Source organism: Arvicola amphibius, chromosome 1, assembly GCF_903992535.2.
Source record: "Arvicola amphibius chromosome 1, mArvAmp1.2, whole genome shotgun sequence".
Lineage (NCBI taxonomy): Eukaryota > Metazoa > Chordata > Mammalia > Rodentia > Cricetidae > Arvicola > Arvicola amphibius.
Genome location: NC_052047.1, coordinates 92,685,773 through 92,702,666, shown reverse-complemented (window position 1 = coordinate 92,702,666; position 16,894 = coordinate 92,685,773). Strand labels below are relative to the sequence as shown.

At 36.5% G+C, this 16,894-nt stretch overlaps 1 protein-coding gene across 1 annotated transcript in view; it reads right to left on the bottom strand.

Moving 5' to 3' along the window:
- Psme4 (proteasome activator subunit 4) overlaps nucleotides 1-16,894 on the bottom strand; it is a 120,071-nt gene that overhangs the window by 70,007 nt on the left and 33,170 nt on the right. Inside the window, exons 4-17 of the mRNA XM_038313184.2 lie at nucleotides 16,141-16,185; nucleotides 15,081-15,230; nucleotides 14,373-14,436; nucleotides 13,236-13,310; nucleotides 11,937-12,059; nucleotides 9,842-9,934; nucleotides 8,817-9,082; nucleotides 6,878-7,064; nucleotides 5,774-5,863; nucleotides 4,123-4,187; nucleotides 3,708-3,858; nucleotides 1,122-1,220; nucleotides 818-887; nucleotides 14-81 (exon numbers count right to left, since the gene is read on the bottom strand). Of these exons, the coding sequence (XP_038169112.1) occupies nucleotides 14-81; nucleotides 818-887; nucleotides 1,122-1,220; nucleotides 3,708-3,858; nucleotides 4,123-4,187; nucleotides 5,774-5,863; nucleotides 6,878-7,064; nucleotides 8,817-9,082; nucleotides 9,842-9,934; nucleotides 11,937-12,059; nucleotides 13,236-13,310; nucleotides 14,373-14,436; nucleotides 15,081-15,230; nucleotides 16,141-16,185 (1,546 nt within the window). The remainder of the gene's footprint in view (nucleotides 1-13; nucleotides 82-817; nucleotides 888-1,121; nucleotides 1,221-3,707; nucleotides 3,859-4,122; nucleotides 4,188-5,773; nucleotides 5,864-6,877; nucleotides 7,065-8,816; nucleotides 9,083-9,841; nucleotides 9,935-11,936; nucleotides 12,060-13,235; nucleotides 13,311-14,372; nucleotides 14,437-15,080; nucleotides 15,231-16,140; nucleotides 16,186-16,894) is intronic.

Here is a 16,894-nt window from a genome sequence, read left to right as displayed (position 1 = left end):
ATGCTTACAATACCTCAGACAGAAGCTGAAGGTTCCACAGCAACTCCTTGTCCAGCTCTTCCTCATTCAATACATCATCATCTAAAATGGCAAGACAGCACCATAAAAAGAATCATGAGTCCGTGGAAATATGATGCTAAAATATTTCTATTTTATATTCCCTAATAGTTCAGAAACTCTTTCAGGGAGACTTAAGACTTCATAAAAGTGAAGTCACCACAAAGGGAAACGGAATCAATTTTAAAGAAAATCACCAGGAAGTGGCGGTGCATGCCTTTAATCCCAACACTCGTGAGGCAGAGGTAGGTAGATCCGAGTTTGAAGCTAGCCTAATCTACAGCATGAGTTCGAGGACAGCCAGGGCTATGCAGAAAACCCTGTTTCAAAACAACAAGGGGAAAAATAAATCAAAACTGAAAATCAATAAACTAAGATTCCTGCCAAGTGACATCTCACAAAAAGGCTGACATTTTCAAAGTAGCTCTGGATAACTGTTTCATAAAAATATTAATTTAATACGGCATGACTTCAAAGCTACTTACCAGCCTATATGACACATTGTGTGTATGTGTGAAACAGAGACACAGGGGTGTACACTTTTAATCCTAGCACTCAGAAGGCAGAGGAAGATAGATTTCTTTGAGTTCCAGGACTTTTAGGGCTACACAGAGAGACCTCCCAGATAGATAGATAGACAGATAAAAAATAAATACTACCTAATTCAGAATATGTTGATATTAACTGAGTTCTAGGAGTGAAGAGAGACTTTATCTAAAATTACACAGAGAGAATAATGAGTTTTCCTTTTCTGACTTACTCATTGTAAGTTGAGTTATAACACCGTAGCAGTGGGGAACAAAGAGCTTCAAGGATTCTTCCGGGCAGCACTGAAAATGTATTTGTACAAATAAGGTTTCATTTTTTTTTTGGTAAATATTCAACAGTCACAAAATATGAAGCAGCACTATTTTTACTGGCAAGAGCAATGTGTCTTAGTAACAAGCACTGACGAAATAATGAAATAAGCCCATACCCATCACTGGAGAAGTTGGGTAGGAAGGCAGAATGAGGCCAACCTGGGCTACAAAGCAAGACAAAAAGCAAAATACAATGAAACTTACCTTTACAGCAGCACGGCACATGTCTGCGACCATGCGTCCTGCAACTCTTGTTTCAAATATATGAGAAACAGAAAAGTTAAAGACCTTCTGAAGGGCCACCTGTTGATACAGAAGATATGAAAACACCCAAATCAGTAATTCTTTAGAAATTAACCATCTTGTAGAACATTAAAGAAAATAATACTTGAACTACTTCAACAGTAACAAAGAAGTAAAATTTTAAGCACTGATTCCATTCACGGCCAAACAGTCTCTGTAATGAATCTAATTGAAACAACACTTGAGAAGGCTGACAAGACAGCTCTTCAAGTAAAGGTGATTGGCATCTTTACATTAAGTTTGATCCCTAGATTCATATTATAGAAAGAGAGAACAGACTGTCAAATGTGGTCCTCTGACCTCCACATGCATGTAGAGCAGCACACACACTCGCACACAGAGAAGGGAGTAGGAAAACAAGGAAAGGAAAAAGTTAAAAGACAAACAAAAAGCATTTGAAGAGCAATGGTTGATTTGAAATAGAAATGCTATGTATCATTTACAGAAGATGGAATCCAAATGCAATGCAATCACCTTGATAGAAACAGAAAATTTTGTGGGTATCTATTTCTTAAAATTTATCATTCTGACAAGTATCAATTACAAATTGTTATATCTACTTTAAATAATAGAAACATGCCAACCATGGGGCATGTTGCATAATCCCAGAAACTGGGAAACTGAGACAAGAGGATCATTGTATATTGAGCCCAGCCTGGGATACACAGCAAGTTGCTGGCCTGCCTGGGGTGCAGAACCAAGACCTGTCACAAAAATAAAACAAAATCCAGGCAGTGGAGGGGCAAGACTTTAATCCCAGCACTAAGGGGGGCAGAGGCAGGCAGATCTCTGTGAGTTTAAGGCCAGCCAGGGCTGTTACACAGAAAACCCTATCCTAAAAAAAAACCTATACATACATAAACAAAACAAACAAAAACCCAAAGACTTGAAGAAGTCTATTTAATTGTACAGTGATATAAAAAACTTAACCTACATAAAGAAATGGATTAGCAAATACCAAAAGTTAGAAATAAGTCTTGTTTGTTAAGGATGGTTTATGTTCACTTCCTTTGATTCTTTATAGTTTCTTTTTGCTGCTGTCTGTGTTTTTGTTTTGGCTTGAAGCAGGGGCTCATGTGGTCATGCTGCCTTGCAGATGATACTGAATTCTTATATTTCCTATGTCCCCCTCTCAAGTGCTAAGACTAAAGGTAGGTGTGGCAGCTAGTGACTTTAATACCAGCATGGGGGTTGGTGGCACAGACAGGCAGGTCTGTTGAGTTCAAGTGCAGCCTTGTCTAAATAGTGAGTTCCAGGAGAGCCAGAGCTACATAGTGAGACCCTGTCTTGAAAAACAAAACAAAACAAATGCTAGGACAACAGGTGTGTATTACTATAGCTAACCTATACTCATATATCCCTAGTACTATTACATGTAGGTGTAGTATAGCTTAGCTTTTAATCAAGATAATCATGTTAAATGTTGATTAATCTTAAACGAAGGGAGGAAAGAAACAGAAACAGAAATAGTTATTTTAAAAACAAACAGTTATTTTAAAAACCATATACCCAGAGCTATGAGTCACTGTCAGGTGAATGGGTACTTTAGGAGGACATCAATTTTAATCCACCATAACGTTATTATACTGAGGATATATAATTCCTATCATGGGATGGCATAATTTTTAAAACTTCTCTCATTAATTACTTTAAATTACCAATTTTAAAAATGTAGCTAATGTCAGGCAAGGTGATGTTCCCTTATAAACATAGCACTTGAGGGAGGTAGAAAGATTGGCAAGGTCAATCTGGGGTATAGAGCAAATACTCACTCACTGCTCCTAATCACATTGTACTATCAACTGAGAAATTAGTAATCCTCTTGCAGTATGTTTCCCTTTACAGACACTTACTATATACTGCAGTCATTAACATTGATTCCGAAGTCAACAATAACTTACACTTGTTCAAGCTTATCTAATGCAATTATTATTCAGCTAACAACTCTCTTATACTTAGAAACATAATTCACACATTAACACTTCACTTTTAAAGTGCAGTCACTCGGGAGGCAGAGGCAGAGGCAGGCCAGCCTGGTCTACAAGAACTAGTTCCAAGACAGCTAGGACTGTTACACAGAGAAACCCTGTCTTGAAAACCCAACCAACCAACCAAACAAACAAACTTCAGAATCACCAAAGCAAAGTTTGAAAATGCAAAATACACATCACTAAGAAGGTAACTTTAAAGAACACTCCTGCCTGCACACGATCTGTGGGAGAGGAATGCATGGCAATTAGTAGAATCTTTTTATCCCTACACACACACACACACACACACACACACACACACACACAAAATGATTTCTGCAAGCAAGTATATCTGCAAATTCTCTGCAATGAGGACCAAAATGTTTCCTAAAATCATCACTTGAGTAGAAAAGATAAACTGGCAATGTGCACAGGCTTAAAAGGAGCTGACACTCAATGCAAAAACATCAATTAAACAAAAAGACTGCAGTTACTTTTTGCAGTAATGCTCTCTTACCATAAATATTTCTTTGGAACACTGTGTGAGGATTGTACTAAACGTAGAAGACAAACCCAACTCAACTAAACTCTCCAAATGAGTCATTTTCTCAGTTTCTGTCTCTTCCCTCGTTTGCTCCAATGTGCTACTTTCTATTAGTCCGAAGCATCTAAAAAACACAAATAAAGCATATTTTAGAAACAAAAAACTGGGGACAGTCAGATAACCTTTATTGCTATTATTCTAGACAGATCTATTCAATTTCTTTATGACTCATAGTCTTTTTTACTTTACATTATCAACTTCAGTTTTGGGTAAAATATAAATAAAAAGTTACAGCACAGAAAGAAACCAATTTCTAGGAAAGCCCTACACACATCCCACCCTCTTTTAAATCTACTGGAGAGAAAATAGAACCGAGTTATCAACATACCTGTCCATAAATTGTAAGACGAAATCCTCAAATTCAGCTGTGGCCGAACAAAGTTCTTTTTCAATCTATAACATTGCAACGTGGAAAAAAAATACAAATATATTTAACCTTTTCCCTCTGAACTAATGAAATTATGCCCTAATTAAAAAAAATTTCTGTGTAAGTTTTTGTGTTGGATACTGTGATAAACACCATAACTACATATGCTAATTCAAAGCCACTTCACTACTTTATCTGAATCAAGGCAACCAACAACTTTGTTATCAACCCAATTTTCAAAAAACTGTAAAAGACAGTGTTGAACTACTTCACATCCAAATGATACAAGTAACAACATGTTTACAAAAAACAAACCAGACTTGACAACCTAAGGATACTGCTTTCACAATGGAGAGTTGCGTAGGCTGGCACTACTAGAGTCTAGTATCTAGTACAGCAGGACAAATACACTATTAAATATTCCACAATGGAAAGACAACCTTCCATAACAAAAATACTTGGTTCAAAGGTATCATTGTTGAGAAACTATGGCAGTCTTAGACTTATGCTTGGCTTCTGCCCATGGGCCACTGAATGACTCCTTGAGGTAATGATATACAGCACTTCTCTGTACTTAGATGATAGATTTTGACAATGAAGAGGTATCTAGGATCTTTCAGTAGGAATGTGGAGAATTAGGCTTCTTCAGCCTCCCAGATTAATTGGCATGTTGTTTTGTGTGGTTAAATGCTCTAATTTTAGTTTCAGTGGTATTCAAATCTTTTTTTTTAGTCGTGGATACATGTGCATTTGACACACGTGGAAGTCAGAGGATAACTTTACAGAGTCACTTTTCTACTTCCGTCTTTACATGGGTTCTAGGGATCAAATTCCGGTCAACAGGCTTGCTCAGTAAGTGCTTTTTCCTGCTGAGGTATCTTACTGGTTCCAAGTGTCCAGTTCTTATCTATAATTTCTAAGACTACTGGGCATTTCTAATTTGTAAGACATTTAAATGGTTTTCTTTTTAGTGAAACTTCAGTTATTCTATGCTTCTTAACAGTTCTTTAAGAACGATAGCAATGAAGAAAACCTCCATACTAAATGCCACTGGTTCTGGGGAAGGTTATTTTAAGTAGTGATGGATGGAAAAACAAGACAACACCACCTATGCTGAACAAACTTTGTAAAACTGACAACAAATTGAAATATACCAGCAGATGCCAGCTATTAGGTAAGCCTTGCTTACCACACTTCCTAGGATAGGTACTACAGCTATTTCACCACCAAAGACAACATGGCTCCTAATTATACCACCCCACTCACAGAATAGTAATTGTAGTTAACAAAAAATAAAAACAAAACCAAATTTTTCATTTGTGATGGGGACTGACCCCAGATCTTCATGTATAACAGGCAAACACAGTACGGTTTTTTACTTATGATTTTTATTCAATTTTTGAGACAGGATCTTGATATGTAATACAGGTTCTCAGCTTTCTAAGCCCTGGGAATGTGCACTAGTGTGCACCACTGCACCCAGCTTCCCTGTCCTTTTAGTAACTGTACTTCCTAGAACCTATCCAAAACTGCTCTTGAAGAAGCAAAGATTACTATGCATATATGATAACACGTTTCGGTTAAGACTTTTATAGCTAGAGAGCATCCTTACTTCTGTGAGGTCATTTCTTTCTTGCAGTACAGATGAGCAATCTACTAAAGGCACCAGAGTAGAAAATGTTCCTATAAATTGGAATGTGATCTATGGGAGGAGATAAAGAATTTGCAATATTAATTAGTAATTCTATTTCATCACAAATTATGCCAAAAGCTAAGTACAAATATTCAAATTATTTTAAGGGAGACCCCACACTGACCTTTCAGATATTTTTCACTTAGAATTAATTTCTGTCTTTCTGGAGAGCATGAGAAAGCACAACTAACTAAGTAAACCTGAAGCTCACGATGCCGCCAAGGATGAACTCAAACCTGTGCTGGTCTTCCTAGCTCAGCCCACCAGATACTGTGAGAGTAAGCCGCTACACCCGCCTCTAAAATTACACATTTTAAGATTCCTAACAATTAACTAGCTTTTGCTTTAATAACAAAATTTATTCCCATTGTATACTGAGAACTATATACATGGTTCTCAAATCTTTAGCCATTAAAAAGTTACTTTGTCTTCCTCCTGAAAATGTAACATTAGAGGGAACTGCTAAAATGTCAGAGGATAAGAAAAAGATAGCAAGAAGTAGCAAATCAGGAGAAAATGTGTAGAAATAGGAGATGGAATTATATATCCTGTAACTTTTCTGTTGTTATTCATGTGAGAAGATGTTTTTGTTATTCTGAGACACAGTCTCACTATGTAGCTCAGACTAGTCTCAAACTTGACGCAGTATCCCAAGTGCTTGTACTGTGGGTTTCTACTACCATGCCCAGCATTTGTATTCTGTAACTTTTAATCATACTCTCTTGGTTACCCATGTAGATAAAGAGGGCAAGAAATGCCATTCTACAACTTACAATATGTCTAAGAAAAACTTGAAAATATAATGAGTTTTAAAACATCACCATTAAATATATGCAAACTAAGGAAAATTACTTACAAAAGGAGGTATTAAATAAATCAACTGTGCACAAACCTCAACTTAAGGATTAACAATATAACTCTGTTCAGTAAAGTTTTACATTGAGCTACATTATCATTTAAAGATATCTAACTAAAAAGAAAAGCTGTCTAACTGCAACAAAACATAATTCTCAATAGGCTCACCATGCATTTACTAAAGTCATTTGGATCCACTCCAGGCAATGCTCTCATTAACAGAGGTAGCATGTGTGTTGGACCTTCAGGGAACCATTTGCCACCTGATACCAAACTTCGGGCTACTCCAATGACACAACTTAATGTAGCTGTGAGCTGATGAGGTTCTGTCAATGTCTCTAAAGCAGGATATGTTCTACAGATTAGAAGAAAATACAGTTTCGATATTAAATATACTAAGTTCATAGACTGCATTTTACTTGTAGGTTATAGACAGCAGAATGCTTAGGTGGAGATTTCCTACTAACACAAAACAGATTTACACACATAAAGGAACAATACAGATAATATTACACAGTCTAAAGCCCTGACTCATCTTGTCTCCACACAGACGCCAGTAAAAAAAAAAGCATAAACTAAGATTTTCATTGTTTCAGCCAACTTAACCCATATCATATTGAACTAAGAATGTCAAAAGTGCAAATATTCTACCCATTCCTCTTACAAAACAAAACAAAAATCTCAATCTCTTAGTCTTTTTTTTTTTTTTTTTTGAGGTAGTGTTTTATGTAGCCCAGGTTGGGCTCCAACAACCATGTAGCAGTGGATGACCTTGAGTTTCTGATCCTCTCATCACCTTGTCTTAAATTGCTGGAATTATACACAGCGCTAAGGACTGAACTCATAGCTTTGTGGGTACTAACAAAGGACTCTATCAAGCCACCTCTCTCCACTTTATTCTTCTGAGACAGCCTCACTGAAATCAGAGCTCATTGATTGGCTACACTGGCCAGCCAGCCAGTTCCAAAGATCTTCCTGTCCTCACCTTTCCAGAACTGGAGTTACAGGTACCTAGCTTTTTAAGTGGATACCCAGGATCTTCATCCAGAACTTCAATTATTTTCCTCTGAAAATCTACTTTGTAGAGAAATATGCAAGCATCTTAATATCTACTTATGCAGAAAAGGCAATTAAGAGTAGTATCATTCTTTTTTTAGATTTAATTATTTTTATTCATGTGTACAGGTGTTTTGCTTGCAGGTATGTCTGTTCAGCATGTGTGTGCCAGATGCCCATGGAGGCCAGAAAAGAGCACTACATCCCCCTGAAACCGGAGTCACAGTGGCTTTGAGTTGCCACTTGGGTACTGGGAATAGCAGCAGGTGAGCATGTGTCCAACCCAAGAGTACTGTCACTTTCAAGTAGGGAAAGAGAGAAAAAGAACAAGCAGTTTTTGTGTTGCACACCTGCATGCTCAGCACTTGGGAATTCCAAGGTGTGAGGTAAGCCTGGGCTATAAAATGAGACCTTGTCAGCCAACAGAAAACACGGGCTGGGGTGTAGTTTAATGGTAGAGTGCTTGCCTAGGACACACTTGTCCACACACCAGGTTCAATATTCGGTAAGAAAAAAAAAGAAAAAGAAAAAGAAAAACCCAAGTTAATGCTTTACTGTAAAAAAAAAAAGCTGAAACAATATTTAACTCTTATTTTGAGAATACAAAACTCTAAACATTTCTATTTTATATCTCTATTTGCTTATTTCATTTTTTTTAAAGATTTACTTATTACATATGCAGTGTTCTGCCTGCATGTATGCTTACAGGTCAGAAGGGGGCCTGCCAATATTTACTGACAATTTTTGTTTGTTTAGTACAAATAAAAAAGTCATAATTTATGAGTAAATGCCTAGGTATTATGAAATAGATAAATGATCTAAAATATGCTGGTACCTTCAATTTAACTTTTTATTGTCATATAATAAGCCTTTAAAGTTACCAATTCAATCAAGTTAAAACAAAACAAAACACCTTGCTTCTCCTCTAAGAACAGGTGGATATAAATATCAAAAACACAAAAACACATGCCACAGGCAAAAAAGGAGAACATAGGAAGAAACAGGTAAGCTATGACTGAGGCATCTACCAAACATACAAAGCTAAACTTACCTTTCAAGCACAGGGGGTATTACTAACTCAGGTCTCATGAGTGCAAGGTTCTGCAGAGCCTGGGCTGCTTCTAGGCTGCCAGTTTTACTAAACATGGCTAAGAGGACAGGCTGAATAATGCACTGTACAAAGTCTGTAACATCTTCATCAGTAAGCTTATGGCTGTCAGGCACAGGAGTTAACCAGGAGGGCTTCTTATATCTTTCACGATGTAATCTCCTAACAACGCTGTTTGGCAACCGCTGAAGGAGTTTCATTAACTTGTTCTGGGGACACAGAAACAACAGGTTCTAGGCAGGTGCAACTTTCCAACATAGATATTTAAGGTTCCTCTCACTCAAGAAAAAAGAATACTCTGAATACAAAGAAATGTGTGCTCTAATTACACAGAAAAACATACTATACCGACTATCCAACAGTGACCTCTAAATTCAAGGATTTATATTGTTTTAATTTCCTTTAGACGGGGTCACACTGTAGCACAGACAAGTTCTGTGATCTTCCTACTACAGTCATGTACCTCACTGCCTTGCCTTAAATCCATGTTTCAAATGAGTTTCTAGTCACGTATTGGTGGCACACACTAATAATTAGCATCCAGGAGGCAGAGATACATGGATCTCTGATAACTCGACATCAACCTGGTCCACATAGTGAGCTCTGAAAGTCAGGACTACAGAGTGAGAATCTGTCTGAAAAAGGAGGAGAAAGGAAAGAAAGTACCTTGCTACCAAATAACATTTTTAAAAAGCCACTTTAATCAGGCAATTAAAAGACAAAGCTAAAATAGCTGACAAGATAAAATTAAAACAATGTGCCTATGCTTTTGTGGCATTATTATCATGGTCTTGCCAATATTAGTTTATTTCTATATGTCTTGTAAACACACTGATTCGAGTCTAACCATTTACACATAGCCAAATCTTATAAGAAAGACAGGAAATATTACAGTTCTAAGCTAAGCAATAGGTAATAGACTATATCTTTAAAGCTTCAAATACTACAATACAACTGAGCATACTTACCAGCCAACGCCCATTATTTGAAGGATGGTAAAAAGATGTGATGCTATTAAATAAACCAGCCAAATGTTTTTGTACTAATTTACTTGGTCCACCCTGTCCAGACCAGAAGAGAGAGAGAGAGAGAGAGAGAGAGAGAGAGAGAGAGAGAGAGAATGTTAGTGTCTATATTATACTGTATATGGATGGATCAGTAGCTCAAACCCTATATGCAAAGCTTTAATGTGGGACCCCTTCATCCTAACAGTTACATCCCTAAATCAGTCAAAAACAACTCCCTAGTGAACTTTGCATTCATCAATTTAAAACATTCCAATAAACATAAGGAAAACTCACTTAAATCTAATTTTAGAACTGAAAAAGTGCCCCCTTGAAACTTAGGGGAATAGTAGATGCTACTGTTCTTAAGTAAAGAACAGGATACTGTAATTTAACACAAAGACCATCAACTTGATGTAATAATCAAGGATGATGCAATAGGGCTAGTGAAATGGCTGGTCAAGCATTCAACCCAGGACACACATAATGGAGAGAACAGACTCCCCCGGGCTGCTCTCTGACCTTCACATGGATACTGTGCCTCCCATGTACAAGTATACAATTTAGAAAAAAAAAGAGAAAGAAACAGAATGGCAACATAAGGTATATAAAGCATTTCTTAAAATGAAAGACTGGAAGACCACACGCCTTTTATCCCAGCACTCGGGAGGCAGAGGCAGGCGGATCTCTGTGAGTTCGAGACCAGCCTGGTCTACAAGAGCTATTTCCAGGACAGGCTCCAAAGCTACAGAGAAACCCTGTCTCGAAAAACAAAAAGACAAAACAAAACAAAAAGAATCATTGGGTAAATTTCTCATTGTATGAAAAAAAATTATACAACACACACATTTTATGAGGCACATTTTAATTCAAAAGAAAAATATTTTTATTTATTAATCTATTATTAAACACAAAATAACCAAAGGTGGGAGGGAATTTAAGAAAAAAATAGCATTCATCTAAAAGGCTACACAGCATGAGTACATGGATGTTCATACTCCAGTTTGTCTCATAAAGATCTTTCAACAGCATGCAAGACAAATCATCAAATTATATTCAGGAAAAGTATACTAGCTCATACTTATAATCCCAGGCATGGGCAACAAAATCACTACAAATACAAGGCCTGCCTAATCTACATAGTAAATTCTAGGTGAATCAAGGCTATGTAGCTAGACCCTGTCTTAGCCATCCGCTCAAGTCTCAAAAAAAAACAAAACAAAACAATAATAACAGAAAACTGTATTAAGAACATGCCTTCCCACTCAAATGAAGCCTATATCTGTTTCTCAACACAGAAACCAGAAGAGGTCAACTACTCAAGAAACCACAGCAACACTATATCACAATTTTCAAATTTCTGATAGAATTAGCATAACTTTTTAATTATAACTTCACATTAAAAAAGTTCCTAATGAGAAATATGTGGGAAAACAGAGCAAAATTAATTCAAGATTGATGTTACCCAATTCAGCGAAACCTCCAAAATAAACATCAAATTTTTTTTCTTCTTTGAGTATTTAGAGAAAACTAAAGTTCTCTCTATGTATCAATGGGGGAATTTCAATTTCTCACAGTAAATCTGTATGAACATTCTGATTTTTCCACAGAAACACTATCAAACACAGAATAACAATTCAAGGTACTATAAGAATTAAAATAAATCCTATAATTTTTATATAAAGCTGCTCTAAAAGTGTATTTATAGTTGAAAGATGACACTGAAATTCATATGGAGATTTACAAGTGATGGATCATGACCACATTACAGATATAAGAATTATGAATAGATATACCAGATCAGGAAATAGCTGAATTGCATCATATACAAAGCCCTGGGTTCAATCCCCAGCAAAAGTGCAGGAAAGGGGGCGGGGACAAGAAAGAAAGGGGGAAGGGAAAGGGAAAGCGAAGGGAGGAGGAAAGGGGAAAGAGGTAGAAGAGGAAGAGAAGGAAGAAAATTACTCAACAATCAAGTGACCGAGTTATTAATATGGGCTTGACTCAGCATGTTAAAGAAAATACAGGTAAATTATATGAAACATAGTTTATTACAAACCATCATTGCAGTGATCCATATTACAGCATGTCCTATATCATAAGCATTTGTTAAAAATCTTGGGACTAACACTTGACTGCTTCCCACTGGGAGGTTCAGACTTCTCAGAATCCTTGTAAATATCTTTTAAAGCAAAACAAAATAAACACACAAATAAAATGTTTTATAAGTATCAAAATGAGCCCTTAAACAACTAGGTGAGTGTTAGATATTAGTCTTAAATATACCCTCAGTTTTTTCATGGGACTCTAAGCAAAATTTTGAGTGTCTAGTAATTTCCTTTATTCTTTAGAAAGTAAAAATGAAAGATTTATTATATAATGTTCTGAGGTCACAGGCCACAGAAATGAAGCAGTTAAATTCACGTATTCAAACAATGACATAATTTATAATTAAACATAAAAGAAAAAATGAAGATACTGATGTCAAACATGAAGCCTTTTACTTTCTGCAAACACACACATTACTTTCCCACGCCCGCATTCCACACCAAGGACCCTTGACAGCAGCAGCCCTCATCAGTGTCTGGCAGGCTTCTTCCACTCTTCAAACCTTGGAGCTGTCTTGAAGTCCTCCCTAAGACTTTGTCTGTTAGGCAGCATTGTAGTAACTGGATTTTAATGTAATTGAGTTTATATTTTAAAGCTGTCATTGCTGATAGAAGCCCAAATGAGAGGAAACGGGGCCTACCTCTGTCCCTCAGTTTTTAAAAGTTAACTGAAGTCTTGCTCAAACATCCACTCCTACTTCCTGCAAGACTCTGCAAGAGATTCTACTACAGCTGAAATAACACACCTCTAGCTCTTAAGCTTTAATTACTAAAAACAGGAGAAATGGGCAAAACTCTGGAATGCAACCTAATTTAGCACAGAAAATTCTTTGGAAGGTGTGAATTCATGATTTTCCTAATAAATTCAACATTTCATGGTATTCCTAATAATTACTACTTTTTAAATTATTCATTCTGAAAGTTATAGTTCATGTACTTTACTGTAAGACATATACAGTGCTTGACATTAGGGTTAAAAGAAAATACAGGGCTGGAGGGATGGCTCAGCAGTTAAGAACACTGGCTTCTCTCCAGATGTCCTCAGTTCAATTCCCAGCACCTACCCTGTGGCTCACAACCATCTATAACTGTAGTTCCATGGGATCCAATGCCTTCTTCTGGTGTACAAATGTGCATACAGACAAAACACCATATACATAAAGTACATAAATAAATAAATCTTCAAAAGAAATTCCCCTATACACGTTAGTATCAGGACTATGACATACACATCCAAATGTTCTAATTACCTTTGGTACATATGGATCCCAGTCTATGTAGCCTATATTATCTGTAGCCAATCGAGCAAAGAGATTTACTAATTGCTGAAAGTAAACAAAAACAAGATAATGTTAAGTAGATATATTTGTTGTTTTTAAATGTCAGTTATAATCCTTATTCCTTTATGTTCATTTGTTTATTTCTTGAGATGGTTCTTGTACCGAAATTGTCTTGAAATTGTCTTGAAATTGTCTTGAAATTGCCTCGGTCTCCTAAGTGCTGGGATTACAGGTATGTGATCAAGCCCAGCTCCTCATTTGTTCTCAGCAATCATCACAACAATATATAGTTTGACTTAAATTTTTAAAAACTTGCAAATTTAGGATCTGACTCATGCCACCCACTAAAAGTCAATTGCAATGAAAATGCCCCTCAAAGGGAAAAATCACAAAGCATTATGCACAATTAAAGTTGAAAGGAAAATTTATACATATATCTCTATCAAATGTTCAACAGTACCTATGATAATAACTAAAGCAAACACAGCCATGCACTTTATAAATACACGCTTGTCTACTTCTGCTGCTGATGATTTACCTATGACAAAGGCTATGTTTACCCTCAAAGTTCAAGTGACACCAGCTGAGTCACCAACCTGGGTATTTCTCCAGTCCCTTTCTACCTCCTGATGTTTCTGAACCCACCATGATATTCCTATAGATTGAGCCAGAGCTGCTGAGCATATACAGCCACCAGGAAGTTCCCCTAGGTGGGGGTGTCGTGGAGGTTACCATTTCTGAGAGTCAGGTTAGGTGCTCTGTGGTGCTGAAGGAGCCAGGTCTCACTCCCAGCCTGGTGCATCTCACCATTTACACACTGAGCTCTTCATAAAGAAAGCTCTGACACCTCAAAACCAAAACAAAACACTCAGAGCTCCAGCTGCAGGGGATGCAATGCCTCTGACCTCCTCAGACATTGTACTCACATGCATATACCCACACAGACTGACAGACAGAATGACCAACAGAAACACCACATTTTTTTTAAAAGAAAAAGAATTAACTATAGTATTATTAATAGAAATTCTAAGAAACAGAAGTTATTTCTAAATGATTTATTTATATCTAATTTTAAAACTATAGAAGTGTAAAAAATAGAAGACTTACCCCCTCCCACTGTGGGAGATTCTGCACTGAAACCCAAAGGCCAATTAATTCATCAAACCAAAGTCTGAAGAAGAAAAGCATTGTTATGAATAGCAAGTGACTACAGAAAGCAATTCAAAACAAGGTACTCTTTATACATCCAAGTCTACTTTACTTACTGGCAACCACACAACCTAGGAAAAAAATGATACTGAAAGTTTCAAAATTAATGGAACAAAGGAATGCTTTTTGTCTGGGTATTCCCTCTCCTCTTTATTTGTGATATAAATTGTGATATAAAATGTAATCTCATCTACTAAATGTCCCGAATTATTAATTACTGTTCACCCCCCCTTTTTTTTCCAGGACAGGTTTTCTCAGTAGCTAGGGAACTCAGAGATCCGCCTGCCTGTGATTAAAGGTGTGCGCCACCCCCGCCCAGCACTGTCCACTCTTAACAACTGTCACAATTTTCTCCCTTATGTCGTTTGCCTTTCTCCTTTTCTGACATTTTTCCATTATCATTTTTTCCCTCTTCTGATTTCTTAAAACCACCATTTTCATTGGGCTTGTCATATAAACATTCCTTGTTTACAATCATATACACAACTGCTTTAGCCTTTATACTTGAATATAATAAATAGAATCAATGAGTTGTACTTTTTTTTTAGCTCCTTGCTAGTTCTTGGTATTGCTGGATTCTAGAATATGTCAAATATGCACACTTACTTAAAACCTTTATGATGCAGTTCCGGAGGAAGGGAGGTAGGAAGAAATATTTCAAAATACGTGATGGCCTTTTGCATTGTTACATCAAAAGGACACATTAAAGGCCGCCACTCTTCTAACATTTCTGCTGTTGCATCTGCTGGAAAATATCTTTAAAAAAAAAAAAAAGGTTTCCATGTACCTGACAATTAAAGTAAAACTCTACAACACTTATATATGACTGACAGAAGCGGGGGAAAGGCCTAGAAAATCAGCACTACTTGCTCCACACACATAAGTTCCTAGGTTTGTTCCCATCAGCAAAAGAGAAGAGTCTTGTGGGAGAAAAGAATATACTTCGTAAGATGCCACACTAGAAATGTCAAGATATCCCACATGTCTATGAAGACAGAATAAGTAAATATTCAACCACATTTAGGAGAAAGGAAATTCTCCTAAATGGAGATGCTTTGAGGTTGAAAAAAAAAAAAAAAACTGCTCCTTAAGCTGCCTATGAAGTTCAAAATGGAAAATGTGATTGTGGTTTCGATTGCTTTTTGTTAAGTAACAGCAACTGAAAAATTCTCAGGAAAAATAAAGCCTATGTAGAGGATAAATAATCAGTAACTAATAATTAAGGCAGAAGCATGAGCCCAGAAATGTCTGAGACATTTTAGATGAGTCTCTGGGAACCATATGGCACCCCTACCCATACCAGAGGGGAGTGGGAAGACACGGTTCTACACAATCTGATATTCTGCAATTCCATAAAATGGTCAGGAGCATACTTGTGATTTAGAGACTTAAAACTTGAAATCAGCCCTCCCACCTCTCCTCTCTCTCTCTCTCTCTCTCTCTCTCTCTCTCTCATACACACACACACACACAAAATATTAATAAATTAACTTTTTACAAAAGAAGTAAAACTTCAATCAGGATCTGGGAACACTGTATTGTGTTCAATGACTAGCACTACAATATCAGAAACTATTTATACCTTTAACTTCCTCTTCAAAGTACACTAAAGATGAGGAAAGGCCCACAGGTAAACAAGAGGCTTTATAAACTGAGAGCTACTTACGGTCGGCAGCTTTTCACGAGTGTTTTGAGAACATTTTCTACAGAACTGGAGGAGAAAAAGCCATGTGATAAATTACATTGGAGTATTTAAACACAGCTAATTCTACAACCCATACCCATATACACACATTCAGATATTATCTGTTTGCATGTAATAACTAAACCTTCTCTTTGCTATAAATAGAATTAAAAGGATAATCTACCTAGATTTCTTAAGCTGATTTTTCCTCTGCCCTCATTTTGCTCATTTTTTTTTTTTTTTTAACGAACATTATACTGGAAAAAGGAAAAACCCCTCTCAGTTTACAAAGTGAGTAACAACAGCCATATTTAACACACACAAAGTAACCCCAATGATTGGAAATTCTAAATAGTTACTTCTATTATAGTGTTTTTACATCAAATATAAACTGGAATATAATGATATATATTGTGCTTCTACCAACAACTGGTATAACTCTTGTCAATCAACTTTAAAAAGTTCTTTAACCCTTCAATGCATTTTACTGCTAGGAAAATTATCAAAAACGACCATCTGTTTGAACAGCCACTGAAAATTAGGTGAGCAAAATGAAAACCTCACATGAATTTCAATGAAAAGGCCATGGATATTGGTTTAAATACATGACCAGTATAGAATGTTTAAGATATCAACTAGACCACAGTTAAAACTGGTCAAATGCAAACAAAACAAAGGGGTATCATGAACTAAAATTTAAAACAAATCTGTGACTACTTACAGTATGGTAAACACT